Below are 27,987 nucleotides of genomic sequence, written 5' to 3' on the forward strand. Positions count from 1 at the left end.
ACAAGGACGCCGACAACAGAATTTTGGCTGTAACACAGTAAATGTTTTGAGAAATTAGGAGTGAGTCGGTAAATAGAAAATTTGTCATTTAATGCAACATAATTGTGACTGAATTACAGTTAATCTCATGGAAATAAATCACCAAACTGACAGACAGGCTGTTTCATACAGGAATATATTACAGTGTGCCTCGTTTATATAATACAGTCAGGTTCTGCTTTTTTTAATAAAAAATAAGCACTGCAGGAGAAAAAGTGATGCTTTTTTAATTTTATTGTAAATTGGACATTAAGCACATTATTGAGCGACTCATGTCTTGTTAATTAAGCTTGTTGAAGTGGCCCGACCTCTCTGCACTGAGTGAGAGTTCAGACAATGTCAAGTCAAAAAGGCTAGGAGCACTGCAAAGTTGAGTTCTCACATATAGGACAGATGGTGAGGCAAAGTACCAAAATGAGGAGACAAGGACATTGAGTGTCTGTTAATGTTGGCTGATTGTGCCAAAGATGAACACAAAACCGTTTATTTTGTTTTGCTTTATGCACTTGACTGAAACTGAATGGAACATTAACAGTGAAGTGAAAGGACTCGTTTATTTCAGCCGGAATATCTGGGCTCTTTTGTAAAGAAACAAAAAATAAAATAAAATAAAAAAGTCTCCCAAAAAATTATTTGTTTTTAACCACATCTGCAAATTCAATCCGTCTCTCATCAGGTCAAATTAAAAGGTGTGGCCTCACTCAGATATTGCACGTGTGGTAATGGAACTTTATACGGTTTGTTCTTACATCCAAGGTTTTGCTCTTTTTTTCCTATGTCTTCCAATGTTTCCTCTAGATTTTGGTTTTCATTTTTCCCCAAATACACTAAACTTTTGTCATCATGGATCCAATAATACAGTGCATGTAAAGAAAGGTAGCCATGTATGGTACAACGTCTGGCTGTGAGACCAAACCCTTCTTTGTCCCTGTTTTCTCAAATTTTTGTACAAAGACGATACAACTATCCAGTCATGCAACATTGTTTGGGAGGGGGGTGAGGGGTCAAGGGGATCTATCTGTTTTCTTCTCTTCTGTTTTTTGTTTTTCTTCTTAAGCGTTTTGCATCTCCTTGCCAATCTTGTAGCTCAGGATCTTGTTCCAATCGATCTTGGTGCGTGTCACAGGAAGCTGGCGGCGTAAGGCTTTGAAGGTAGTGTCCGACATGGTCTGGTAATTCTCATTAATGGCCGTCTGACATAGGACAAGAAGAGGAAGTGAATGTAAAATGGTTATACAGGAAGAAGAGCCAATGTGGCAAATTTAGATCAAATAATTTGTTTTCCCAGCCTAAAGGTTGAATTCTCAACAAATGTGAATCAATATTTTCTAGGAGCGTAGCGATGCAGATTTATAAACATGAAATTAAATCAACATTTTTTCTTTTTTCCTCAGCCTACAAACATATTCCTGACATGAAAGTTCTTTCTGATGAGATCGAGAAGAGAGTACCACATTTCAAAACACTGAGCCGTAACGACTGGGTTTAACATCTAGGAAGCAGATGAACTATGATAGCTGATTTTGTGAAGTTCAGATCTGCCGTCACCAATTTTGGTTCATTTCAATTTTCCTCCAAACTCTGAAAATTACTAAAATATATTTCAAAATGTTACCCCCTTAAAAACAGATATAGTAATATCAAGCAAATATTCCACAAAACAGCCAAAAGTAAGTTAAATTAGTGAAGATTTCAGCAAAAAAAAAAGAAAAAGAAAAAAAAAGAAACAGAACCACCATATTTTATGTCTTGATCTGCACTATGTTGTCAAATCGGTCATATATATTAGAACTGTGGCTCTTTCTTAAGGAGCCTTTCTGTGATCAATTAATTTTGTAGTAACAAGAAGGGTCCAGAAGCATAAGGAGGTATAGATGCTGGGGGAGACGTCACACTGTGTGCGACAGAGAAGGTTTGTTACACAGAGTTTGAGTATTTAAAAATTAAAACATGTTAACAGAGCTTAAATCTAAAGCTTGTGCTCTGCATAACATTAGCACAACACTTGTGCTTAGCATAATGAACAGTGTGAACAGATAACACACTGTAAGCATCACACACTGTAATCTCTAAAACTTAAAATATTTCTGCCATTGTACAGTTGTTTCTACAAATAGTTTCCTTTCTATAAGCTTTGTGGTTGCATTGCCCTGCTGCAGTGACTATTTCACAATGAAGAGTGTTTTTCTTATGTTGGATTTCCTGATCAATAAAGGGTTTTTTTTATCTTTTTTTCTGGATAGCTCATTCCAGTCATGTTCTGAATATGAATACCACAGAGGGGTGAAAGGTCAGTTTCACACCACTGCCATACCTGATAGTCATTCTCTGCAGCTTCCATGATCTTAACAAACTCCTTAGCAGTTGAAGCCTCATTCTAAAAGAACAAAAACACACTCATCATCTGTTTTAGAACAAGTTTAGGTTTTGAAGAACACTGGCCATCATTTGTACTGTGCAAGTGAAAAAAAGAATCCCCATGTTAGAAAACCATCACTGTAAAAATCTGGACTTATTCACCGACAGCTCCCCACACCACTGACATCAGTGTAAGACAAGTTTGTAGTCATACTTACAGAAACAGACATGGACTCCTGAACCTCTTTGTGGCTCACCAGCTGAACATTTCCATCCTCATAGTAATGAACCTGAACAGATGAAAGAACAGAACATTCACTCTGTCTGACCTGAAGGCATAGTTCAACTTCTATGGCAGTAGCTTAACATTCTTCTCTGATCAACCAGCAAGTAGGAATCCTTTGTTACATCAGAAAACACTAAAAGAAAGTTGGAATATAGAAAAACAATATGGTAAAAAACAACGACATACAGCATTAGACCTGCAAATCTCAAACTGGGGATGAACCAATATGAAGATATATATATATAGATATATAGATAGATAGATATATAGATATATATATCAGAGCAACCCCCCCTCCCAGTGATTGTCAAAAGGCGATTCATAGGCAGCATCTGATGTGGAAATAGGAGACTACACAGAATACTAATACCTTCAATGTGACCCATACAGGAGAGTGGGAGTGTAGGCCATCACTATGGATGATGGAATGAGTTTACCTTAACAGTTTTCATAAATATTCATCACAGGTCTGGAGATATGTACAAGGTATTCCATCTGAGGCTAAAGTGTATATTATTATGTCCAGTGCTTCAGTTTTTCCTACTTTTATCACATATCTCGAAAAATAGGAGAAAAAACAAAAACAGTGAAGAAATAATAATTTTCAATTATGAGAATTTTTATCATGTTTGAAACTAGTTTCCCAAAGAAAGAAAAGCAGCTGAAAGGCCTGATCCCTGTTGTTTCTGATTCAGTGCTCAACGTGTTGTCAAAGAGCAAATCAGATACCTGGATTTTCATGATTCCTGCCACCTGAGTGGTGGAGGGAGAGATGGTGAACTTCCACTCTGACCTCCAGCGTCCATTCCTGAGAATAATAATATAATTAATTACTGTCACAACTGGCGTCGTATCATAGAAAAGTCCATTTTTTTCAGGAACTTTATTGCTAAGTTCATTACACATTGTATAGACCAATTACTAACGGATGTTTGAGAGCTTTTATTTCTGTTAAGTATGATGATCTTTTGCTTACATGTAATGAAATTCTTTAAAATTAGAATACTAAATTCAAAAATACTATATTGATCCCAAAGGGAAATTAAATATTGTAACTAATAAAAACTTTTTCATAAAGTTATTACAGTAATGGCTGTTGGCAAAAAATATATGTAGCTGCCTGTATTACAGCAAATTTGAAAAAGCCTCTTTCTAAAGACAGTTTTCTAAAATGTTATGAAGATGGACAGAAAAAAAAAAATCACACACAAATGTAGGCCTAAATGAAAAGTATGTTTAATGCAAGTATATTTAATACATTTTTGTTTGATTTGTGTGTAAATACTGTGATATTTCCACTCACAGTGGAACTCAGAAACGTTCTGGATTCTACTGAGGCTTGAAAGATGCAACTAATCTGCTCTATTTGTTAAAAACACTCAGCATTTAACATGAGATAATTCTGGTTTAAAGAATTTCAGGATTTTCCGACAGCACCATTATCAAAATACAAACTTTCCCAACATTAATATATGTTCACATTTAAATTCCTCCCCTTTCTCCCGAGGGAACAGTCAGTGGTAGAAGTCACAAAACTTATGGGATCATTACCCCAAACAACACCTAAGCTCAGTAAAACCCAGCAGCAAAGAGGATTGGGCCAGCTCTTATCCAATTAGATTAACACGATGAAAAACAGCTCAGCCCTGCTGCCGAGTGTCCAAAGTCCTCTGATAATAATTGTATTAGCCTTAAAAGGTTTACACACATCTTACACACATTATGCAGAGTTTGAGGTTGTCTTGAAAATTAGTATGCGCTGAAAAAAAAAAATCATCAGTGTAATGCTCAGTGGGTCCAACGCATCACAATCAAAGCGGAAATTAAACAGGGAGTCATGCATGTTTTCCAGGCACATTGTGCCATTTTATAACACAATTAGGTACCCATGTGAAGTTTAGTTGTTATAAAAATGCCATATATATATATCAAATATGACTTATAAGAAATTTGACTATGTAATTAAAGCCTTGAAAATGGACTTCTGTCCTTCTGAAACTTCATCTGCAGGAAGTCATCACACCATGGCTCCTTATTAACCCTTGAACAACACTGCACTGAGAAGTAGCAGCTATCATGAGCTCAGCTGATGAACAGTTCCACCAGGTGTTTACTAATTGCTGCTGGCTAGTCTGAAGGAGCAGAGTGGGGAAGTCATAGGTGGAGTGCTGCTCAGTGGTGCTGGGTTCACCCAGGCGTTTTGCACAGCTGTATGGCTGCCACAAGAGATTTAAGGAGTTCTCAAACATGCATGAAATAATCATGACAACACTCCGAGGTATGTTTATGGTGAAGGAATAACATAACATGATATGAAGCTCAAAAATGTACATTTTACATAACACTGCCCCTTGAACTTTTAAACAGTTTGAGACGTACCAGAAATTTTTGGGTTGAAACTGATGGCACTCAATGCACACAATGATGGTTTGATGACCGTCTATGGTTTTTCCATAAATCTGAAGGGAAAACAGAAACAGGTTAAAATGTCGTTCATTAAAGAACATGCAGTAAGAATGTCTGCAATAAAACTCTACTCAGTGTAACGCCCGTGTAGCTTTTAAAAACTAAACATCTGCTGCTGGCTCCAGGAAACGGGCTGAAACGTACGGTGCACACTCCGTTGGGGTAGTGCTCCTTGACGTAGGCCCTGACGGCGGAGTCCACGGCGCTCCTCCAGCCTTCCATGGAGCCATCAACATCATGCGGGCGTGGGTCGCTGGCCTCCTTCCTCAGGTGGTCAAACTTGAAGGAGATCTTATTCTTTGGGTCCAGGACCCGGCCGTTCCCAAGGTCACCATGCTCTGTAATTAAGACCTGCACCGTGGAGTGGAGGCAAAGAAAGAGGGGGAGAAGCAAGAAAACAAAACTAATCAATTTTATTGAGGCAAAGAAAAGTATATTCCATGAAAAATAAAAGAAAAACTGAAGACAGAAGTCAGCTTGAACTTTTCATGTGCCTTCCAGCTCAACTCTTAGCTCAGCCTGCTGGGTGTCTGACAGGGGAATTTCAGTCAGCAATAAAAGAACACAGGGGCATGATGACATCTTTACATAATACGCTGCAATCATTACAGAACACACACCCACATTCATTTGTCACATCACAGAAACTAAGTGACAATAACAAGTGGCCGAAATGTTTTTTTGTTGTTTTTTTTTTTTTTTTTTTAAATAATGGGATCTTGTTTGATAGTTTATAATAGTCAGGTTCTCAAACAGAATTCTGGGTCCATGAGAAAAGTGCCCAAAATACTAGTTACTCATCTAAATATCATTTTGCTTCTGATATATAATGAGATTCAGCAACTGTATTTGCTTCAGGTTTTCTTAACTACAGTTAAGCTCAAAATGATTCAAACATCTGGCAGTTTTAGGTTTGATGTAATCTTAGATTTACGGCCTAAGATTAGTTTGGACTTGAACTAATAACATTTTAGCCCAGACACACTTCAGATAGAGAGTCTGTAAGGGGAAATAAAGATTAGGGTGATGGTAAGAACAGGGTTTCTGGAGGTTTCACCAACTTTAAAGACCATTATGGAGGGAATTTACAATCCATAACTCCAAAGAAATGCACAAACGTCTTCTAGCCAACTGGCAAAAAATATATATGCAATGATACATGCAAAACAGCTACCTAGTAAAGGTATATAAGAATATTAGAAGTTGGCTGCTAGTTGCCTCAATCACATTGAGTGACAGAACACAAAGAAGATGTTAGAGTATGAATCAATATTTTGAGAAGAAAAAAAAAACAATATACAAGATTCAATAGATCTGCCAAAATCTATTATGTATGAATAATATACACTGCCTGGCCAAAAAAAAAGTCGCCACCAAAAAATGGTCACACTTGCTAATATTTTGTTGGACCGCCTTTAGCTTTGATTACAGCCCGCATTCGCTGTGGCATTGTTTCAATAAGCTTCTGCAGTGTCACAAGATTTATTTCCATCCAGTGTTGCATTAATCTTTCACCAAGATCTTGTATTGATGATGGGAGAGTCTGACCACTGCGCAAAGCCTTCTCCAGCACATCCCAAAGATTCTCAATGGGGTTAAGGTCTGGATTCTGTGGTGGCCAATCCATGTGTGAAAAAGATGTCTCATGCTCCCTGAACCACTCTTTCACAATTTGAGCCCGATGAATCCTGGCATTGTCATCTTGGAATATGCCCGTTCCCTTTGGGAAGACAAAATCCATTGATGGAATAACCTGGTCATTCAGTATATTCAGGTAGTCAGCTGACCTCATTCTTTGGGCAGACAATGTTGCTGAACCTAGACCTGACCAACTGCAGCAACCCCAGATCATAGCACTGCCCCCACAGGCTTGTACAGTAGGCACTAGGCATGATGGGTGCATCACTTCACCAGCCTCTCTTCTTACCCTGATGCGCCCATCACTCTGGAACAGGGTAAATCTGGACTCATCAGACCACATGACCCTCTTCCATTCCTCCAGAGTCCAATCTTTATGCTCCCTAGCAAACTGAAGCCTTTTTTTCTGGTTAGCCTTACTGATTAGAGGTTTTCTTACGGCTACACAGCTGTTCAATCCCAAACCCTTGAGTTCCCTTCACATTGTTCATGTGGAAATGCTTTTGTGTTCACAATTAAACATACTCCTGAGTTCTACTGTTGTTTTTCTTCGATTTGATTTGACCAAACGTTTAAGTAATCGACGATCACGATCATTCAGAATTTTTTTCCGACCACATTTCTTCCTGGAAGACGATGGTTCCCCACCATCCTTCCAGTTTTTAATAATGCGTTGGACAGTTCTTAACCCAGTGCTAGTAGTTTCTGCAATCTCTTTAGATGTTTTCTCTGCTTGATGCATGCCAATGATTTGACCCTTCTTAAACAAACTAACGTCTTTTCCACGACCACAGGATGTGTCTTTTGCCATGGTTGTTTAAGAAATGAGAAGTTACTCATTGCATCAGCTGGGGTTAAATAACTTGTTGCCAGCTGAAAGATAATCGCCTATGCAGTACTTATCCAATAGGAGGCTTGTACCAATTTGCTTAATTAAATCCAGGTGGCGACTTTTATTTTGGCCAGGCAGTGTATATGGCAATATAGTTTTAAAATAAATTTAAGATATTTTAAGGCTTTAATTTTATACAGATGAATTTAAGAATGATGGGCAGACTCCCTGAGGAAGTCCCTCCAACCTCAATAACTGTCTGTCCCAAAATAAAGAAATGGTGAAAATAGTGGTGGTAGCAGCCAATCACCAGTTTTAAACACCGATTTAAACAATGTTAGAAAGGCAGAAAATAAATCACCACACTTAAACTGAATTCCTGTTCTTTCACTTTTCTCGTGGTTAAGGGAAACGGGAGCTCACCTGTTCTTCGTAGCCCTCAACTTTCACCGGAGTAAACTGGTCCAAGTTGTACTGTGCAAAAGCACTAAAAGAGGAACATAAACAATTTTATTGTTATTACAATTTACACCCTGTTTTGATCCATTCTCTGAGTATAAAGTCATATTTTAGTTGCTGATCAAGACAATGTACATGGATTAGGAAGAAAATAGCCACTCATGGCTAAAAGGATCACTGTTAATCATCTGTTAACATATTTTCTTTTAAAAATAATCAGAGCACTACTCTATAACGTTTCTGAACTAAAGCATCTCTGACAGTGTAATCCTTATGCCCCCCTCTGCTGAGCAGTAACTGGCCATGAGCCAGCAACAGGATATTTACTGGAGCAAGTCTGCTCTGTGGCAGCCAGAAGGTTATCCACATGTCGGAGTCACTTTGGCAGCGTGAAAAAGGACCAACAGCACATTCAGCAATTGTGGTCACATTGTGTCGGCTCATCGGGTTTTGTTGACAACGTCTGGGTGACATGGAAACAGACTACAGAACTTCAGAGGCCTCTAAATGGCACGACAAAACAGACTTACTGTGCTGCACCCTCCCTGAGAAGATTGTCATTGTTGAGCAGCAATCGCACATCTGGGGAGAAAAATGGAGGGATTACAAGTGAGAAAGTGGAAAAAGGTGAAGGGACAGGCTCCAGCTCGATGTCACAAACACAAATTTGCCTCCCATCAGTCTTTACAGGGTTTATGCCAGGGGAAAGGAAGGAGACACGCTAAATTAGCTCAGTGGAAAAGGGTTCAAAATTACTAAGACATCAAAGTGAGCAAAGTGCTGGGGAGTCAGGGGGGTCTATTCTTGCGGGTGTCTGTCAGACTGTGATAAGCTGCAGATAGACCCCTCTTCCCCACGTCCTCCAGTGTTTCTCAGAGGTGGCGACAGATCATGGATAGGATTTTACGATGCCAAAACACACTTAGAATCCCTAGAGGTCACAAGCACAAGCTGGTGTTGTGGAGAATGAGCTGCAATTGGCCGAAGGATCTCATTCTCTGTTGTATCGGTGGGAGCAGTAGGACAAAAAGAGGGAAAACAGCAAAAGGTAAAATGAAAGGTTGAGGTTAATAAAGAGGGAAAGGTTCCTGCTCTGCACACAATGAGACAACGTAACACTGTGTGGTACAGGTCCGCTTCACAGTTTCTGAACTCTTGGACTAAAAAATTAATGTAGAATCCCCGACTGAAAACAGGTTCTGTACAGCACAATTTGTAAACTTGGTACCTTTATTTTGTTTGTCCACAATTGAAAGAATAGTAGTTTTACAGTTTTGTTTTGCATTTTAAAAAAGTTTATTCTGGTATTATTACAACTTTATTCTGCTGATATTATGCCAATTAACTTTATTTATACCATTAGGTAGATTTGGTTACAGTGAGGTAAGTCAGCTTTCTTACCATGACTTTGTTATTGCATAACTACATCATACAACTTTCTTCTCATGATACTAGGAGTTTATTTCTGAAATAAACAAAAAAAGAAAATCCTTAACCTGGCCCTAAGACTCCATTGAAAAAGTGATTGCTGCAAGCTGCAAGCCATGCCCCCTTGGTTCTGCAATCTCAACTACATAATCTGAAAGCACTCAGGGCCTGAGATCTTGATGGATCTAGTGTATGACACACAAAATGATATCAAACTGGGGGTTTTGGTTGTGTGTTTACTGCAAATATACAAAGAAATCTACAATTATAATCTAGCAAGTGTACACTGCGAGTGTGTACTTGCTGTTCTTACTAGCAGCAACATGTCTGTGGTGATGTCATCGCTGTCTATGAACAGAAGAGTCAGATAGGAAAAAAGGACTTAAGCAGCCCACAGCTTTTAAACAGCCTCAGACTGAAACCTCAGGAAAGGAAAAAGAAACAAGGTACAGGGAGGTTTTATAGGTAAATGTATACATCTGAGCAGGACATGGGACTCTGGAATTGCAACATGAAAGCTGTTTTCTTCTGCAACATGGTAATATTTAAATTATGCGATGAAGTGTTGAAGGGGCAGTATGTGTTTTCTAGTCACATTTCTAGTAGCTATGTTGCCTTCAGTTATAAAAATGCTGTGTATGTCAAATATGACTTAAAAGAAATTTGACTTAGTAATCGAATGCCTTGTAATTGAGCCTCTATCTCTTGAAAAACTCCTGCTTATTCTGTAGCTCCGCCTTTAGAAAGTCATCACAACATCATTCCACTATTAATCCTTTAACAACATTTTTACCAGAGTTGCAATGGGAAGTAGCTCCTATAATGAGCTCAGCAGACTTGCAGTACATACAGGTGTTTGCTAATTGCTGCTGGCTAGTCTATGGGGAAGTCGCAGGTGAGGAGTTCTCCGTGAGACTGCAGCTCGAAGGATTAGCTCAAAGGTGGAGCTATGTTCGACTACAGCTGAATGGTTACCATGGGAGATTAAAGGATTTCTCAAACATGCATTAAAGAATCCAAGCAACACTAAAGGTATGATTTTGATGAGCAAATAACATTGTAATTTAATGTAAAGCTCAAAAAAGTTGCTTTTACATAATACTGCCTATTTAAAAAGTTGTGTAAACTTAACATAAATCAGGCTAACACTTTAAGGATCAAAGTAACTTTGAAAGTTAAATTGTGGAGATCAATTCACTTGTTACTGTTAAATGAAAAAGAATTGGAGCACTCACCATTGAAGACTTCGTTGAACTCTCCTGGCGGGGCATGGATGACAAAGTTAGCTGCTATGCGAACCTGCAAGCAAAACAACAAACATGAGTACAGATCAGAAATCACTGACAGAACTCACTCTGACAACAATCTGTTCTTTAGTTCTTTTATTCTGTTATTTTGTAAGCAATGGATTATACAGAATTTATTAGAATTCCTTCATAAAACGAAAAAAAATTCAGGAAAGTGTTTCTGATTAAATACATATATAGAACACCTTGCAAAAGTGCAAATTCACTCTGACCCTTTTCACATTAAGTTATATTACAACCATTAAATTCAAAGTGTTTTATGAACTTAAATCCCAACCAGTGCAAAGTGGAAGAAAACTGATATCAAGTTCTGAGATTATACTATAAATAGCTTGGATCTAATTACAAATCCAATGACTTCTAAAGATAATTAGTTGTAATGGAATTAATTTAGGGGTATTAGTGTTAAATGGGATATCAGTATGTTGAAGATGTCTTTCAAATATTGTTACCTTCCATGTCAAATAAATGTGTTAATTTTCATTGGTCCAACACATCAAATCCCAGTAAAGTGCATTAAAGTGTGAAGATATAAAATGACAAAACGTGAAATTTATTCACAAGTTAAATATTTTGGTACGGCTAACAGAAAAGTCTCTGGGAGTCATATCAATGTTTTATAGTGTTAAGAACCTGAAAAATGTGTGCTTAAAATTGCAGAAAGTTGAAAATGTGAATAGGCTGATGAAACCAAAGCTTAAATGTATTAGCTTCTTTTAAAATAATAAACACACATATATTAGGATATAGTTTGTCTCAGAATGATTTTAGAGCATTCGTCTAGTTTGTATGATAGGAGGAAGCATAGATTTGATTTTTTTTTTTTTTAAATTGAATTCAAAAGAGAAAAATCGCTAACATACAGGTAAAGATAACACTGGCATGTATTTTGTTATTATCAGGTGATTGATTTAATAAATTAATAACATTAATTTATTAAAGAAAAAATAAAATTCACCAAAAATAATTGTTTTTGGTGATTCTGAGAGTTTGAATGTAGTTTTTACAATTCTCAAAAACTGACTAGGATTAAAAACTCAATTCAACGCATCGTTCAAATGTCTGTATTAGCCCTTTAAAGAGTTGAACTAAATGTTTCCAAATGAAAACAAATCCCTTTAAAGCAACGTTAAAAAACAAATTCTGCTGAAACTTCTGTTTCTGAAGCTGCAAGTTCTGCATTCACCACAAAATAAAGCTGTGAATTTCCTCCGTCTACACACTGCGGCCAACAGAGGGTGTGAGGTGTCTGTGTCACATGTTTGGAGGGAGGGGTATTACCCCGTCCCGTCAGTCAGCCTGCAGCAACACCAGCAGTCCTCATTACTTCTCTTCTGCTGCGCAGCACAGCACTTCCTGTTTCCAGGTCACATGTCCAACTGACAGTGAGACAGCAGCCCCTCCCTCCCCTGCTTGGTTTATAACCATATAAGGAAATGAAAATGTGCTGAGGCTGGTAGTGCACACAGTGGACAGAGGTAGGTTAGCCTACCTCTGTATCTCTCTGCCACTGTCTATCACTGGCAGGGTACAGTGGAACCAGTTGAGGCGTTTCTGGTATCACCGGTTAGTTTGCTAGAGAAGGTGTTTATACTTGTGAGCGTGGTTGAGACTGTGTGCTTTAGACTGAGTAAGTGTGTTTGTCCCAGGGGCCATTACTAGCAGTGTGTGTATGTACAAGTGCTGGGTACCCTCTCAGAACTTCAGATTGATTCTCACTAATGAACGATGTTAAGAGAAATGAAGGCAGTAAAGAAAGTACATATCTGTTGTGTGTGTGCATGCGTGTATGTGTGTTACGATCAAATTCAAATTTAGCTTCCATTAGAGCTATCCCTTGTAAAATAGTCAGGATCCAATCAATGAACAACTTAACTTTACAATAAGAGGCGTGTCTGATCTGGAGAAACATGGTGGGAAACTGAATGCGTGTGTTTGGGATGATGATCTCACAGAAATAGTTTCATCGTTTTAACTGGATGGCAGCATAAACGCACTGCAACTCAGAGGCTTTTTCTCCGACAGACACTCTGGTTTCCATCTAACTGATCATAATATAGAAGCACCTTGGTCTCTTTTGAACTGAAGTCACATCATCCTAACACAGTTACATAAAGCACATTTGTATTGCCACAAAGATGAACAGAAATGCACCAAGTAAGTGGTATTTAAGTGGTTTTTAAACCAGCAATTCTGTTTCATTTGTACCCCCCTTCCTTTGTGGCCTTTCTAAGGCTACGTTCAGACACTGGGTCTTGATGCTCAATTCTGTTTTATTATGCAATCGCATTTAATAATGGATGTTGCCATTTATGGATCAATTTTCATGGCTATTCGGAAATACAAGTCAACAGTATCGTCACAAGATCACATCAACATAAAAAAAAACTCAACTATTATTAGAAGTGGTTTTCTGTGGAGTATTTAGCGCAACTTCTTTAGAAAAGTCTGGACATGTAGTCAAAACCAGGAGTGGTGGGATTCTTATGTGATTCAGTGGAACAAACTTTTTCATAATTTCATAATTATAATTTTCAGCCATTGTTTTGGATAAACAATTCCTTTATGCATCACACTTTCTGTAAGCTACTTTATAAATATTAAAATCGTGGCTTTATAGAGAAACACTGTAATACCCTGTGACGTTGTCAAAAACTGTGAAGCAGTAACTATGAGAACTATAACATTGACCTAAATTTCACAAACTGAAATAGATTAAACTGCTTTAATCTAGATTTTAATACATAGAATTAACACTTTTTTTAAACATGCAAAGATTCTGGATGGAACCTTTGTATTCACACGTTTCTAGTATACCCATAAATCCGACGCACAATCCGAAAACAACAGCAGACGAGAAAGCCGCTTGTCTTGGCCCACTGGGGGTTAATTTCTGCTTTGAAAATCAAACTAATGGGATGCTGGAAAAGACTATTGTGTTCAAGTTCTGCTAAAAGGAGTTAGCCTATCAGTGAAGCTATGCAAGCCTAAAATAGCATCTCAAAGCTAAACATGCGGCAGTAGCACAGACGTACCAAAACGCTAACGTCAGCATCAACAACTCACATTTCTAAAGTTTTTGTTCAAAGAAGTTCCATGAATAATCAGGTGTTCCTGAAACACCTGAAAGCTGAATAGATATAGTAGCACATTGCACCAAAGTGATGGTTAAAGAGTCTGAATAACAGATTAAACACAAATATCTTTGTTGAGCAAATATGTCGATTTATTCAGTAGTTTAGCCGCAAAAAGTGTTACTGAATTGAAAATGTTGCTCGTTTTGTTGATTTACATGTAGTACTTTGTTAAAATGCAAATATTTACAAGTCATCAAAAATCTGACTCCCACCAATACTTTATACCAGGGGTTTTCAAAGTATGAAAGGGTGAGCCCCCCTCCAAGGAGCACAATGCCTGCTGCGCCCACCCCCCGTGGAGGGGGGTGGAGTTGTATAAACTCCACCTTCAGCCCCGCTCTGGCCAAAACCAGTGATGGCATAGTTACTTTGAAAAAGTAACTTTAATCGGACTACTGATTACTCCTTGAAAAAGTAACTTAGTTATATTACTGACTACTTGATTTGGAAAGTAACTAAGTTACACTAAAAGTAACTTTTTAGTTACTTTCAGCAGCTGCTAACAGCAACGCTCTGCCTCCTGTGAAAATTACATTGAGCTTTGCCAATTCTTAACTGTCAGCTATTTTATAATGGTACATCAACAATGTGTCTCCACTGATAAGGCTGAACTGAAGAGGAGATTGTACACAAAATAAAAAACACGAGTAATTTGTGTGGTCCACTGTTGTCTGGAAAACTCTAAGAAGGATTTTAAAGCCCCCCTCCCCCCAGCCTCCAGATTCTGCGTTACGCCCCTGAGTTTGATGTCGCAGCGCAGAGCTCCTCCTGCAGCTCCACAGCTCAGATGGCTGCGACACTTACCGTAATATTAATAATTATAACGGTGCTAGTCAGCACTTGCCATTATAATCATTGCCAACTACGGACACGTTTATTCGTGGCTGTTTTCACGTTTATTGCGCTGTTCATATTGGTCTCGATGTTTGCAGTTTTCTGGAGCGCAACACGAAGCTCGATGTCATTGAGAGGTAATAAATTAAGTTGACATTAACAAAGACACAGCGGGACGGATCATCGGGGAAATGATGGACAGAGAGAGACTGAACTACCTTAATGACGGACAAATTCTGGGATTTATTATGAGTCTCTGCTTATTTCTAAGCCCAAATGAACAATTTCACGTTCAAAAACAAACCCAAAAAGGCGCAACCCGCCACTCATTAAATTTTCAAGCGACTTTTAAAAAATGAAGCCCAAGCCGCTTATAATAATCGGACTTGGCGACAGAAACTGAAAATAGTTCCAGTTTTTCCAACAACAAAATGCGCATCTCCCCCCATTTTTAACATTTCTGTCGCATAGAGACGTCGGTCACTCGACAAGACGAGTAGAGGAAATACGATTAAATAACAAAAGAAGATAGTAACGCACAGTAACGCAAAAATGATTTTGATAAGTAACTGTAGTCTGACTACTGGATACAGAAAAAAGTGGTCCGACGTCAGTAACGTTACTGACATCACTGGCCAAAACATCCTCTAAGGTGGGAAACATTTCCACTGATCCCCACTCCACACGCGCACCCCACAGTACCAATTTTTTCCTAAATCCACAGAGTTGATCGTGTGCGTAAAAGACGTTTCTCTCACATCAGTAGACAGCAAGCAGATAGCTTTTCCGGTTTATTTTTTTCCTCGCACCGCGCCTCCCCTAAAGTGCTCTGGCGCCCCCCAGGGGAGGCGCGCCTCACACTTTGAAAACCGCTGCTTTATACTAAACTCCACCAAGCTTCTCTGATAACACTCTTTGGTGTGTGTGTTGTTTTAGAGTGAAGACGATGCAATGTTTGAATTTACAGTATGATTGAAGTGTTAAAAAAACCAGAGGATGTAAAGAGCCATCTGAAGTAAAATGCTTTCTGTTATATTTGAGACATGTCTGGTGTTTAAAGCAAAAAAAAGAGCAAGACTTTCAGTGAGTAACACAAAGGTAGTCTAGAGCAGGGTTTCCCAATTCCAGTCCTCGGGGCCCCCCTGCTCTGCATGTTTTAGATGTGCCTCTATACCAGCACAGCTGATTCAAATGATTGCATGACATCTTCTGCAGCCACCAAGTACTGCAGGAGCCTGTTAATCACCCAAAGATTCAATCCAGGTGTGTGGCAGAAGGAAAACACCTAAAACATGCAGGCAGGGGGGCCTGAGGACTGGAATTGGGAAACACTGTTCTAGAGTGCATAAGTTGCTCAATTTAATCTTTCTGATCCATTATGTAGTATGTTGGCAGGCTTTTGGATTTCTCAGTTAAGATAAGGCTTCGGATTCATTTTTTAGGGAATACACCCAGAGAGTGATGAAGTTGTAATGTTAAGTTGTTGATATATGATGTTACAGACAGTTTTAAATATTCACATCAAACTTTTTGGTCTCAGTGTAAGATGGTAAAATACGTTTACACAGTGTGTTCCCTTTCTCTCTGCTGCTGGCAGAAAGGGTTACTCTGAAAATCTCTGAGTATCATTTGCAGGGGTCTCAAACTCCAGGCCTCGAGGGCCGCAGTCCTGCAACTTTTAGATGTGCCTCTGCTGCAGCACCTGAATAGAATAATTAAGGCTCTGGAGAACTGATCTACACAAGGTGGGGGTAATTAAGCCATTTCATTCCAGTGTTTTGTACCTGTGGCACATCTAAAAACTGCAGGACTGCGGCCCTCAAGGCCTGGAGTTTGAGACCCCTGATTTAAAGTGTTTGGACGACATCTTTGAAACGCCATCAACAGGTGTGCTGCAGTTCAATCACTGGCTCGTTTCACGCCGTTAAAAGTTCTTCAACAGGCTTCAAGTGTTTCAGATTTGTCCTCAACTCCGTAAAGTCCTCAAATACGTAGCGCTACATGAGACACCTTTCACATCTTCGTATGGACAAGAACAATGCAAACATTAGGTGACGGCAATACTATGTTCCACACAGTGAGGATTAGCTAATCACCATTTGTTCAACTTATACAGGAGCAACTGCCTTTGAGTTGTTGTGTGAAGCAAACTTTCATCTGAAAAACATGCAAGTCTGCTCCGGACATGCAGACTGCTTTAGACTCCATCTGCTTCTGGTGGGGAGAATTTAACAGGGATTCAAATTTTAGGATATGGAGAAATGTGAAAGTGTTTTGAACAAGTTTATTTGTATAGGTATACTGCACAGAATCTCTGATACTGAAGGAGAGCTAAAGAATAAGGTACTTTTATCTGCTACAATAGGTCTTTACCCTTAGATAAACACAATGAAAAGTAGAGTTTCACAGGCTGAAACAGTTTCATGTGTAAGCAGGCCTGGAGAAGCCTGCAGAGAGGAATTCAGATTAAGCCTTTTCTGTTGGCTTTACCGGCCAACAGAAAAGGCCGGCAAATTTAGCTCCTGTAGCAAAAGATAAAATAAAACTGTTCTAAGACATTATCAGGCAAGCAGGAAGTTCTTTCACCTCTAAACTCACCCCTAAGCCAATAAGAGGCCACTGATAAATCAGCCCCAATTTCTCCAACTTTAGGAGATCGGTCAACAATTGTGTCTCAAACCGATCTTACCCACTGCAAAGGTTTGAAAATTCAGCCGCTGTTGTCGTTTTAGCATTTTTGTTGCTACATCTAAGACAAATCTACAAAGACAATTCCAGGTGGATCCGCAAAGGCTCGTTGTGGTTTAGTCTGTGTCCATGCAGATTCGGCATCTTGGGAAAACCAGAAGCGATCGTTTTTGAAATCGGGTTCCAGAATGCCGGTTTCAAATAAACATGGCATCGTTCAGCAGGGTTTCTGTTTGTCCGTGGCGCCATGTCACTTTAAATCTTAAAGTCACAATGTTTCTGTTTAACAACACCAGTGTACAGTGACTTTATTAGCCAAAGTCAACAGATTCTAAGTATTTCAAAATAAATTAAGTGTACCAGTTGTGTAGAAACATGCAAAATCTGGCAAAACTGCTATTTGTTGATTTTGGTGCTGTTCTCTGGCAGCGCTACAACGCCCCCGATTGGCCCGGCATACCTACACTACACCATTTTCTGTGGTGCGGAATCCTCACGTGGACCCACATTTCTTCTTAATAGTTTACAAAAATATACTTTGCTTGTTTCAGTGTGTACAGGGTCTTAGCTATTTGACAGACAAAAAATAAAAAAAATTTAAATCGGTATTAACCAAAAGTAGAATCAGCAGGTCAGACTTTTTAAAGATTGTTGATCGGTCAGAAAACTGCAATTGCTGAGCCACTAGAATCTGTTCTCCCCAGTTATCTGAAACAAAAAATGGGAACAGTCAACATTTCAACCCTGATTATCACCTCAAGTTGAGTTCATGCTGTCGGATCTTTGGTTGTCATGCTTTAGAAGCTCTGGTTATGAATTTGAGGTCATTTAGCGTGACCTCCAATTTTTCTCACTCCGACCACATATGACCTAAAACACATCAAGATGTTTGATGTTTTGGGTAGAAAATCATAAAGCGTGGCTGCTGCTTCAACAATAGTTCTGCACACACACAAAAACACAAACTGTGGGAAATAAGGAACCCCCGCAGCGTGGGATTCTTGTGTCTTTGAGCTCTCTGAGCCTAGACACCAGCTGGTCTCTGTTCTCCATGTGTTCACTGTATATTCTTGCTCTCATTACCCAGCGACTGTTCCCTGTGAAAGCCACTGCAGAGCCCCCCTGTCCCAACCGTTCCTGTAGGGGGGAACTTTGCTGAATCCCAACTAATGTGAAACCACACTCAAGCAATAACACCAAAAATAAATAAGTCTTTATTGCAAAACATTTCTAACTGCTGTTATCAACTACTCTTTGATAACAGCTGTAAATTGAGAGGACGCCTGCTGCTATTCTCTGAGACAAAGAATTAAAGTGCCAAGTTTTACTTTCAAGGCTTTTTCTACCAGTATAAGTATTTTATTTTTAAATCAATTTTAGTGATTTAAAAATTGTGTGTTGGTGTGACCATTTCACCAACACTTTGATATTACTATAACGGTTGAGCACCACAACAATGCATTTGATTCAAGAATTAAATACTGGTACTGGTCCCAGTACACGAGCATGACTGACACCATTTTCAGGTGTTCAATGACGTACCATCGTCTCATTCAGACTTTCTAAGGACTAGAAAATTCTTGTGTTGACTTTGTTCTATTTTAACATTTAAATGCAACAAAAACCCATAAAAGAGTAAAAAATTATGGGTTACTTGATATAGGTAGGTTTAAATCCATAATCTTGTAATCTCTTCTCTATTTTTTAAAGTCAGGAACATCGTTAAAAAAAAAAAAAAAAAAAAAAAAGCAACTAGGATTTTTGTTTTTAACAGTGAACACAGAAAGGCAAAACTCAAAATGTTGCAAAATATGTGACAGCAGAGCAGTTCGGTTGCAGGCAGGTGCAGACAGCTCTCCTCTGTTGCTGCATTCTTCAGTTTCAGGCGGAAGCCACCAGATATGGCCTACAGTTGCAAGAACCTCATGCTGCTGTGTGCATTTAGAAAGAGAACAGATTGATCTCAGTCATCTTTTTGATGCTCAAACTCTCAAAGACGTCAGCCATGTTGCTCTTTAGACTTTAAACTGAGCAGTATTATTCAGGGACATCTCCGTCCTGGTTCTGGAAGTCTGCTTAGGAACCAATAAAGGTGATCAATGGTTCCTTTTATTGAAACTTTAGTGCATCATAAATTGGAAGGCATGCATCTACTGTGCTAAACGAGCCAGTGAACAGGCCGGCAGCGTTGCAAAGATGGTATCAACTTACAAAAGAAATGCGAGTAATGCCGACAACTAAGCTACTGGGATGCTGCGTTTATTTTAAACGTTTAAGGAGTTTTGAATTAATGATACAGAATAAAGTAGTTTTTTTACTGGGATGCATGCAACACTATTGGCAGGTAAATAATATGAGATAGTTTTATTCCGTTTATCCATACAAAGCCAGGTTAAGATATTTATTATCTTAAAGTGCTTCATAAGGCAAATTGATTGGATTAATATCCAATTACATTAAAATAAAAATCTTAGAGACACATTAAGTTACAATTACATAAAGTCCCACGCAACCAGTGAAACACTGAAAAGTATAATATTACACTGAAAGTTAAAAACCATTTCCTCTGGCCAGATGTTTAAGTGGAACTAGTAATAAAAATTGGTTCATTTTATTCTATTTATGCCTCTCTGCTTCACCAAATAGAAATTATTTCATTCCCAATACATCTTTCTTATTTAGCCTGATAAAAAAATGAGTAAAACATTTGTATAAAAAGTGGACTACGCATTTGATTTCCTTCTTATTTTTATTTAAATGTCTCTATAGTATAAATAAATATGTATGCATTACGACAGCACTGGAAAAAAGAAAAGTATTCAACACCCAGAATAAAGTTGGTTTGCTTATTTTGTTTTACATAGAGAGGGCTTGATCTGGAGGCTCACTAGGGATTTCTTCTGTCATGTATGAAAAACAATCTAAAGTCTTCCAGCATGAATGAGTCTCTACAGAACTAAATAAGAGCTAAACATAACGTATGGCAATTATTCTCAAATTTAAACACTTATGAAGGTCTGATTCTAAGCAAAAATAAAAGGTCTTTACAGGGATGAATGTAGCTAAATCTTTGTCCCGTTCAGTTTCAAGATCTGTGAAGTTTGTCATAAATCTGATTAAGTTTCTCTGAGAATAATCACTTAACAGGTAAACTAATAGTTGTATAATTTCTGATACCTGCCTTAAAGAGCCAGTGGGAGGAACAGAAACAAAGCAGATTGAGTAACAGCAGCTTCCTGTACCACGGTGCGGTTTCTTTACTGCAGTCAGGAAGCCGATGGGGTTGCTACTCAAATGACTCAAAGCTTTTCAGAATCTTTCATGAGAATTAGCAGAGAGATGTTCCCATGTTCTGAACAGGCTTTCAGGTTGTTCCTTCAGAGTTTAAATAGGAAAAATAATAAGCAGATATTCTTTTTCTACAACATCCCATAGAAACCCTACAAATTATTGGCCATAATAAAACAAAAGAAAAGTGGCCATCAAGTAAACCAGAATTTACGGAGCCCCCTAGGGGACATGGGGAATTTTTTTTCTTTTGCGTTCCCTCGCAATACTTTTGCGTTCCCTCGCAATACTTTTGCGTTCCTAATACTTTTTATGTCCTCGAAAAATTTTGCGTTCCTCTAAAACCTTTTATGCCTAAAACTGTACTGATCAGTTATGCGGCATAATTGAATACTGTAAGTCTTTCTTACGGTGGCCGCCGTACTTTCTGATTTAATATAAGGTTATGTAAGGCTTTTCCATGAATGTTAATATCTCGTTGTGAAATATCTGAAGTTTTATATCTTTCTTTAGGATACAAAGGCACCACAAACCTGTTATATAAACAGAAACCTGACGTAAGTAGGAAAGAAATATAAATACTGTACATCCAAACTATATTTCTGAGTTATTATCGCGGCGTAATAAGTCATCTGACAGTTTTGATTGTGTCTCTGTTGTGTTGGTTGCCTGAATGGTTTAAAGAGCTGCTTTTATGTTCAGTTCCATCTCAACCTTAACAGACATAAATATGCGGTGAATGAATCGATTTTCAATCAGTTTTTTGCACCAAAGACTTCATTATAATAAACACGTTTTATTATTAAAAACACGACAAACTAATTATGGTAAAGAGCCGTATTGGGTTAACTCGGGGAATCTCATCTGTCCGTGTATCAATTAGCTCCAAACCACTTCTTTGTTCTGTCACATTTATCGATTTATTCCATTTTGATTATTATGCTCCAAGCTTTGCAAGGACTGACCAACCCGCTCACCGTTTCCTCATACACACAAACCAGCAGGCCAGTAACCTTCCCATTCATACTTGATGACGTCACTCCCACATCGACACACCCACCACCTAAGTGTCAAAGTCGCGTGCTCCTATCATATCAATAATTACTTATTTCATTCATATGGCTCTTACAGAGCCTAAGTGAAAACATGTTTATTATTATTAAGTCTTTGGTGCAAAAAACTGATTGAAAATTGATTCATTCACCGCATTTTTATGTCTGTTAAGGTTAAGATGGAACTGAACATAAAAGCAGCTCTTTAAACCATTCAGGCAACCAACACAACAGCGACACAATCAAAACTGTCAGATGACTTATTACGCCGCGATAATAACTCAGAAATATAGTTTGGATGTACAGTATTTATATTTCTTTCCTACTTATGGAAGGTTTCTGTTTATATCATAGGTTTGTGGTGCCTTTGTATCCTAAAGAAAGATATAAAACTTCAGATATTTCACAACGAGATATTAACATTCATGGAAAAACCTTACATAACCTTATATTAAATCAGAAAGTACGGCGGCCACCGTAAGAAAGTCTTACAGTATTCAATTATGCCGCACAACTGATCAGTACAGTTTTTGCGAGGGAACGCAAAAGAAAAAAAATTCCCCATGTCCCCTAACGCAAAAGAAAAAAAATTCCCCATGTCCCCTAGGGGGCTCCGTAAGAATTAACCGCCAAAAGACACATTGAACAAAATAAAACGAAATCTAAGATGCTGGATTCCCACTGAAATAAGATTTTTCTTTCTGTTTCAAGAAACGGGGCAGTTTGTGACAGATCAGCAACTGCTGACATTCAGTAACTACTGAATGTAGTTACTACAGTAGTTACTGGATGTCAGTAACTACTGTAGTAACTACTGAACGTCAGTGGTAGCTTCCAGGTGAAACCGTGTCAACCTCACAGATCCGATCAGCGACCGCTGGACGATGAAAACTGCAGGCAGCAGTTGGCCATATAAAAACTGGACAAACCAAGAGAATTCAGAGGAAATAAACTGTTAGCCACAAAAACTACATCATATTAGCTAGTAAAGGTTCTACCCCAGGGGTGCCCAAAGTGGGTCCTCGAGGGCCGGTATCCTGCATGTTTTAGTTCTCTCCCTGGTGGTAATAATAACCATTTCACCCCTGTTCTGCACTATGGATTCTAAACCCTAACAAAACGATTTTTGGTGGTACACTCCTAAATAGATTGTTGGTGAGGTATAATACACTTTTAAAAACCCCACCATTAACTGTATCCTGTGAGACGAGGACGAAGCAGTGAACCGCCGATGAGATGCTTTGCTCAACAAAATATTAAACAAAATTTATTTAACCTAAAAGAAGGTTAAATAAAGCTAAACTTGTATTAAAGTCACAAAGTGGATCAGAGTAATTCAGCTAGTAATTTTAGATTTAATTCTGCAAAAATACATATGTAAGATGTAAATTAATATACAAGCATCTTCAGCAACTGCGTTTCCATTAACTATATAATTGCACAATTTGACATTTCAAAAATAAATTAGCTTAATGGAAACATGACAATCTCAAAAAAACTCAGTTTTTGATAAGTTTTGGTGCTATGATGATGTGGGGGTTTTTTGGCTGATTTTGCAAAACTGCAATCCAAACACCTTTTTTTGCATAAAAAGAGTCATATGATCAACAACCGGATGTTGCCACTGTTGCAAACCACAAAGATGAAGACAACAGAAAGTAGTAGAAGGATAATTACACGTCATGTTTTTTAAATGTCTTACCGCGTCAATCTTGTTGATGTGTGATTTATTTGTGTTTCTTATTTAGTAGAAACATTGCAATTGCAAATTATTATTATTTTTTTTACATTAGTGGAATATTGACAAAGTTTTGTACATTTCTAATGGAAACCCAGCTTGTGTTTCAACTGACAAGTCTGGTACTGCAAGTGTAAAATAACCGAGCTTCTGTAAAGACAAATAAGTGAAAACAAAACCAGAGACAGCAGTGAAGATAACACTGCAACCAATTCATCTAGTAGGCGCTTACGGGAAACAGTTCACCATGCTGTAGTTTGTAAGATTGTTTATATCAAGCACAAAAAGGTAGCCGATAACCAAAAATGACAGATGCATATAAACACATCTCAATATGTCTTGAATGATGGCTTTGGAACTGATGAGACGTGTTGCATCATCATGCACTGCAAAATGTTTGAAAAAAACACAGACTCTACATAAGGTACAACTTCTTACACCAACTTTTAAGCACAGATGTGAGAAATCAAACAACAGCATGAAGCAAAGTTAAATGTGAGGGGTTCTGAGAGACAGTCATAGTAAGTCAATAGAAAAAATACAAAACAAAAACAAAACATGAAAAAAAAAAATCACAGATAAAAAAAGAAATCACCTCTCGTAGGTACTTGAACCATATTTGGGGATATTTACAGCAAATACAATGACAAACTACAGTAAAGCTAAAAAGCCCAAACACCCCAAAATAATCTAGCAGTTTTAACATGTTGAGCTTTACTTCATACTCAAAAATGAAGTGCAGTGGAGAATATTTCAGCAAAAACTGATCTGAAAACCACAGCTGAGCTAAAAACCAGAGTTAAAACGTTCTGGTTTTTAGTTCTGGTTGCACTTTGTTTAACAGAACTAAAACAAATTCAGTTGTTGTAGTTGTTATAAGTTGGAAATGGGCCTGTCGCGATAAACGATAAATCAATTAATCGTATTATAAATTAAAACTATTGACCTCATTTTAATTATCAGCTTTATCGTCTCTTCCGGCCTTTTTTTCTTTCTGTTGATGACACTGAATGAAAAAAGGTTCAACTCCGCTGCTCTCCACTGACCCTCCCTTCCTCATTTCCTCAGTGTAATGTCCAGTTCACACTACACCATCTTAGAGCTGTCGGCCCATTTTCAAAACCTGAGAGATCACACATTAGCCAACAGAAATCCTAGGTATAACGGTTCCATCTGGTTGTGGTGTCCAACAATGGGAACAAAATAATGGCTACAAGTTTAGTTAACTAATTTGAAAACCAGGCATTAATCAATGCTTTACTACAATCTACCTGCAGTGCATGTGGCTCTAGTGTCAGCGTAACGTCCTGACTGAATGAAAACCATTAGAACCTATTTATGTCACGTTAACAAAGAACAGCTGAAACGTTACCGGGTTCATCAACTGCATAGCAATTTCACTCCAACTCCTCCCCTCCTCATTTCTATATTCTTTGCACCAAATGTTGAATAAACATTAATGTTGTTTCCACATATCATCTCCAATGTCCGCTGGACTTCGGCTGTTTGGGATTCCCCTCTGTAATTTCCCCTCAGAAAACATGTTGGAGAATCCAGCTTTCTGATTGGCTACCTGTCACATTCAACAGGCTGCATTAACTCTCCCAGTCAGGGGAAACCGCTGATTTAGATCAGAGTGGCCACGATGATCTACCATAACACACCACACTCTACAGGATGATCGGTTACCAAATCACAAGCGACAATCTTAGAACGATCAACATTCTAAGATTGTCATAAGGGAAAAATGTTTGTGTGAAATAACATGTAGTGTGAACTATTACATCAGGTAGTCGATGTTCCATCTTCTCTATTTAAATCTAATAATTACTGAAGGGCAATATGGTTTACAGACTTCATAATCTGCACTCTTTTGGTTGAATGCAGTATTTATTTACACTTTGGTGTTTTTATTCAAGTACATTTTTGTTAATGGAGACTGAGAATCCATTTTATTTCTGTTTTTGGTTGTTTTGTTTATTATATCAGTTCCAGTGTTAAATGTTCTTTTGAAAATAAAGTGTATCTATCTTTGGCAGGAAATCGCATGAATTATTATATCATTTCCATTAAATCAGTGTACAAAGGTCTTCAAACAATATTATTGTTTATCGCAATAATTTGAGACAATTAATCGCTTTGCAAAATTTGCTATCGTGACAGGCCTAGTTGGAAACCAAAACTTGCCAGTGACTGTAGTCAATGACCAAATTAATTATTATTACCAACGCAAACTCAGAGCAATGCATACCTCTTTATTACACGTGTGTGTGTACAAGATTTTGTGAAACATAAATTGACAAATTGTTATTACTGTTGCACTGTAAACAGATGGCAGCTATATTTGAATTATTTTAGTCAGATTTTGTAGGAAACATTTGGCTTTTGTATTTTCTTGCCTCTGGGAGTTTTTCTGTTTAGTTTTCCCCACATGAAGCTTCAAGATTCTCCCTTTGAATTTGAAAAATCGTTTTAAGAAAAACATAAACAGAGAAAGTCACACTCCTGTTTAGTGCAATTTTAAAATATCTTGACAGTGTAGTAGATAGGAAACCAAGTATTTGGTTCCTGTATTCTTGAACTGCTCATCTAGACATAGCTGGACCTGAAGAAAACTTAATGAAAAAATGTCCACAAATCTGAATGAAGTGGAGCAAGAACAGCAACCAAAATCCTTCTACCTGACACAGGAAAAATGTTTTATACCCCATAAAGGAAAATATTTTTAAGACATTGAAATATGTAAACATATTTCAAATGTCAATTTCAAGTATTATTAACCTTTGTGTTTACCGGATTTTGTTACTTTAGCTGTTTTGATGCAAAATTTTAGTCAAGGTTTAATTTCTAATGTAAATTTTAGTTGGAATAAAGAGAACTAGCTGCATCCATTAGACCTTTCTTCTTGCTGTTGACCAGTATTTAAAATGCATTTATGTTTTTATATTGTTTTCTTTCTATGGTTTTGAAATATGTGACTCATTGTTTCTCACAGGGTGAATATATGTATCTATTTTTGCTTATAAAATCTAGCAGTTTTCATATGAGCTGAAATAAAATTAGCTGAGTAAATTTAAAAAGATTGCGCAGGTTTTTAAAAAATGAAAATCAATGTTGCTTGCTAACTGTTGACATGGAACATACACAATGTTTTGGGTTGTGTGGATGCTCAATATGGCATTCACAATAATACATGACATTGTCAGCTGCAATAATATCAAAGGCGGACTGTAAAAAAACTTAACTATCCTTTCTATAAATTAATAAATAATAAAACATTGCTTTTCCTTAAAAAAAACAAACAATGAAGATCAACATAAAAGCACCTCCAAGAGTTAACAAGAAAGTATTCATTTCTGAAAAATGATAAAGAATATTCTGTGAATCCTGACTGGATCAGTTTAAGAAACGTCAATCTGTCAATTTACAGATTACGATTAGCATCAAAATCATTGACGATTTTGTCATATTTTAACAAAATATGTTTAAAAGGATCACAAATGGTTGAAATACTGCCTTAAAAATAAGGTTTTCAACAGACATGTTTTCATGTTGATGCGAAGCTTCCTGAATGCACTTCTTAAAGATATAAATACATGACTGTGTTCCGAGTGGTTCCGTTTTACTTTTTTTAACGGAGCTGCTTTCTGGAGTTTCCAATTATGTCTACACGCCACATCTAACGGCCTTCCTATAATTCTACAAACATTTAGCAGTAAACTAAACAAGCGGATGGTGCATCACTTGGGAATTATTCATAAAACAGCCCGGCGTCAAACAGCGTAGGGCGTGTTACTGTTAGGAAGTCTGGCTCTGTGTTAGCAGGGCGCAGCTAGGCTAAATGCCCGGACGAAGCTAGCAATATTTGAGGTCTGAAAACTTCCACAACACCAGTAACCAGAGAGCCCGGGGGCTAACTACGAGCTCACCGAGCGAAAACCGAGTGGGGGGTTCGCTCAGGTGAATTTCTAATATGTTGACGGGTCCTATTTTGAGTCAGGACCGTACAAGGAGCACCCCGTTAGAGATTCGCAACCGAGCGGAAGTTGAGCTAAAAATAATAAAGCAGAAGCAGCAGCGGCGGCTCTGTTGCGGGCCCGGGTTTTTTCTCCAAATTCCATCACGCCGACCGACGCCACAGTTCGTACAAAAAGTTGCCAAGAAAGTCAAACCTATAACCCAAGCGTTTTCTTTGGGAGCATTAAATTGGTTTTTATCAGAATAGTACCTTTTCCTCGTCGGATAGCTGCTCCTCATGATCCGCCATCTTTTCTTCCGGCACCACCAGCTTGTCAGAGCCCCGTGACGTCAGCGCATGGGTGGCTTCCCAGCTGAGCCTCAGCGCTCATCAGATCCACACCTCACAAGTTTAACACCAAATACAAACGCTTTCAGCAGCCCTCAGACTTTCTATGCTCTGAAAAATTATACCATAAA

The 27,987-nt window shown here is 38.1% G+C and overlaps 1 protein-coding gene across 1 annotated transcript; it reads right to left on the reverse strand.

Annotated features, from left to right (window-relative positions):
- Positions 1-73: 73 nt before the first annotated feature.
- LOC122836078 (F-actin-capping protein subunit alpha-2) lies at positions 74-27,962 on the reverse strand. Its single transcript, XM_044125752.1, has 10 exons — positions 27,779-27,962; positions 10,742-10,805; positions 8,609-8,660; positions 8,043-8,106; positions 5,294-5,500; positions 5,063-5,142; positions 3,413-3,491; positions 2,616-2,687; positions 2,354-2,416; positions 74-1,232 (listed from the first exon to the last, which is right to left on the reverse strand). Exons 1-10 carry the CDS (start codon positions 27,815-27,817, stop codon positions 1,092-1,094), a joined length of 861 nt encoding a protein of 286 aa, XP_043981687.1. The 5' UTR covers positions 27,818-27,962; the 3' UTR covers positions 74-1,091.
- Between the last annotated feature and the right edge of the window lie 25 nt (positions 27,963-27,987).

Source organism: Gambusia affinis, linkage group LG08 (genome assembly GCF_019740435.1).
Source record: "Gambusia affinis linkage group LG08, SWU_Gaff_1.0, whole genome shotgun sequence".
Lineage (NCBI taxonomy): Eukaryota > Metazoa > Chordata > Actinopteri > Cyprinodontiformes > Poeciliidae > Gambusia > Gambusia affinis.

Coding starts and splice junctions, on each gene's coding strand:
- LOC122836078 (XM_044125752.1), bottom strand. CDS start 27,817: ATGGCGGATCATGAGGAGCAGCTATCCGACGAGGAAAAG. Junction 2,417..2,615: donor AGGAGTCCATGTCTGTTTCT/GTAAGTATGACT, acceptor TTGTTCTTTTAG/AATGAGGCTTCAACTGCTAA. Junction 1,233..2,353: donor CTGCAGAGAATGACTATCAG/GTATGGCAGTGG, acceptor GTCCTATGTCAG/ACGGCCATTAATGAGAATTA.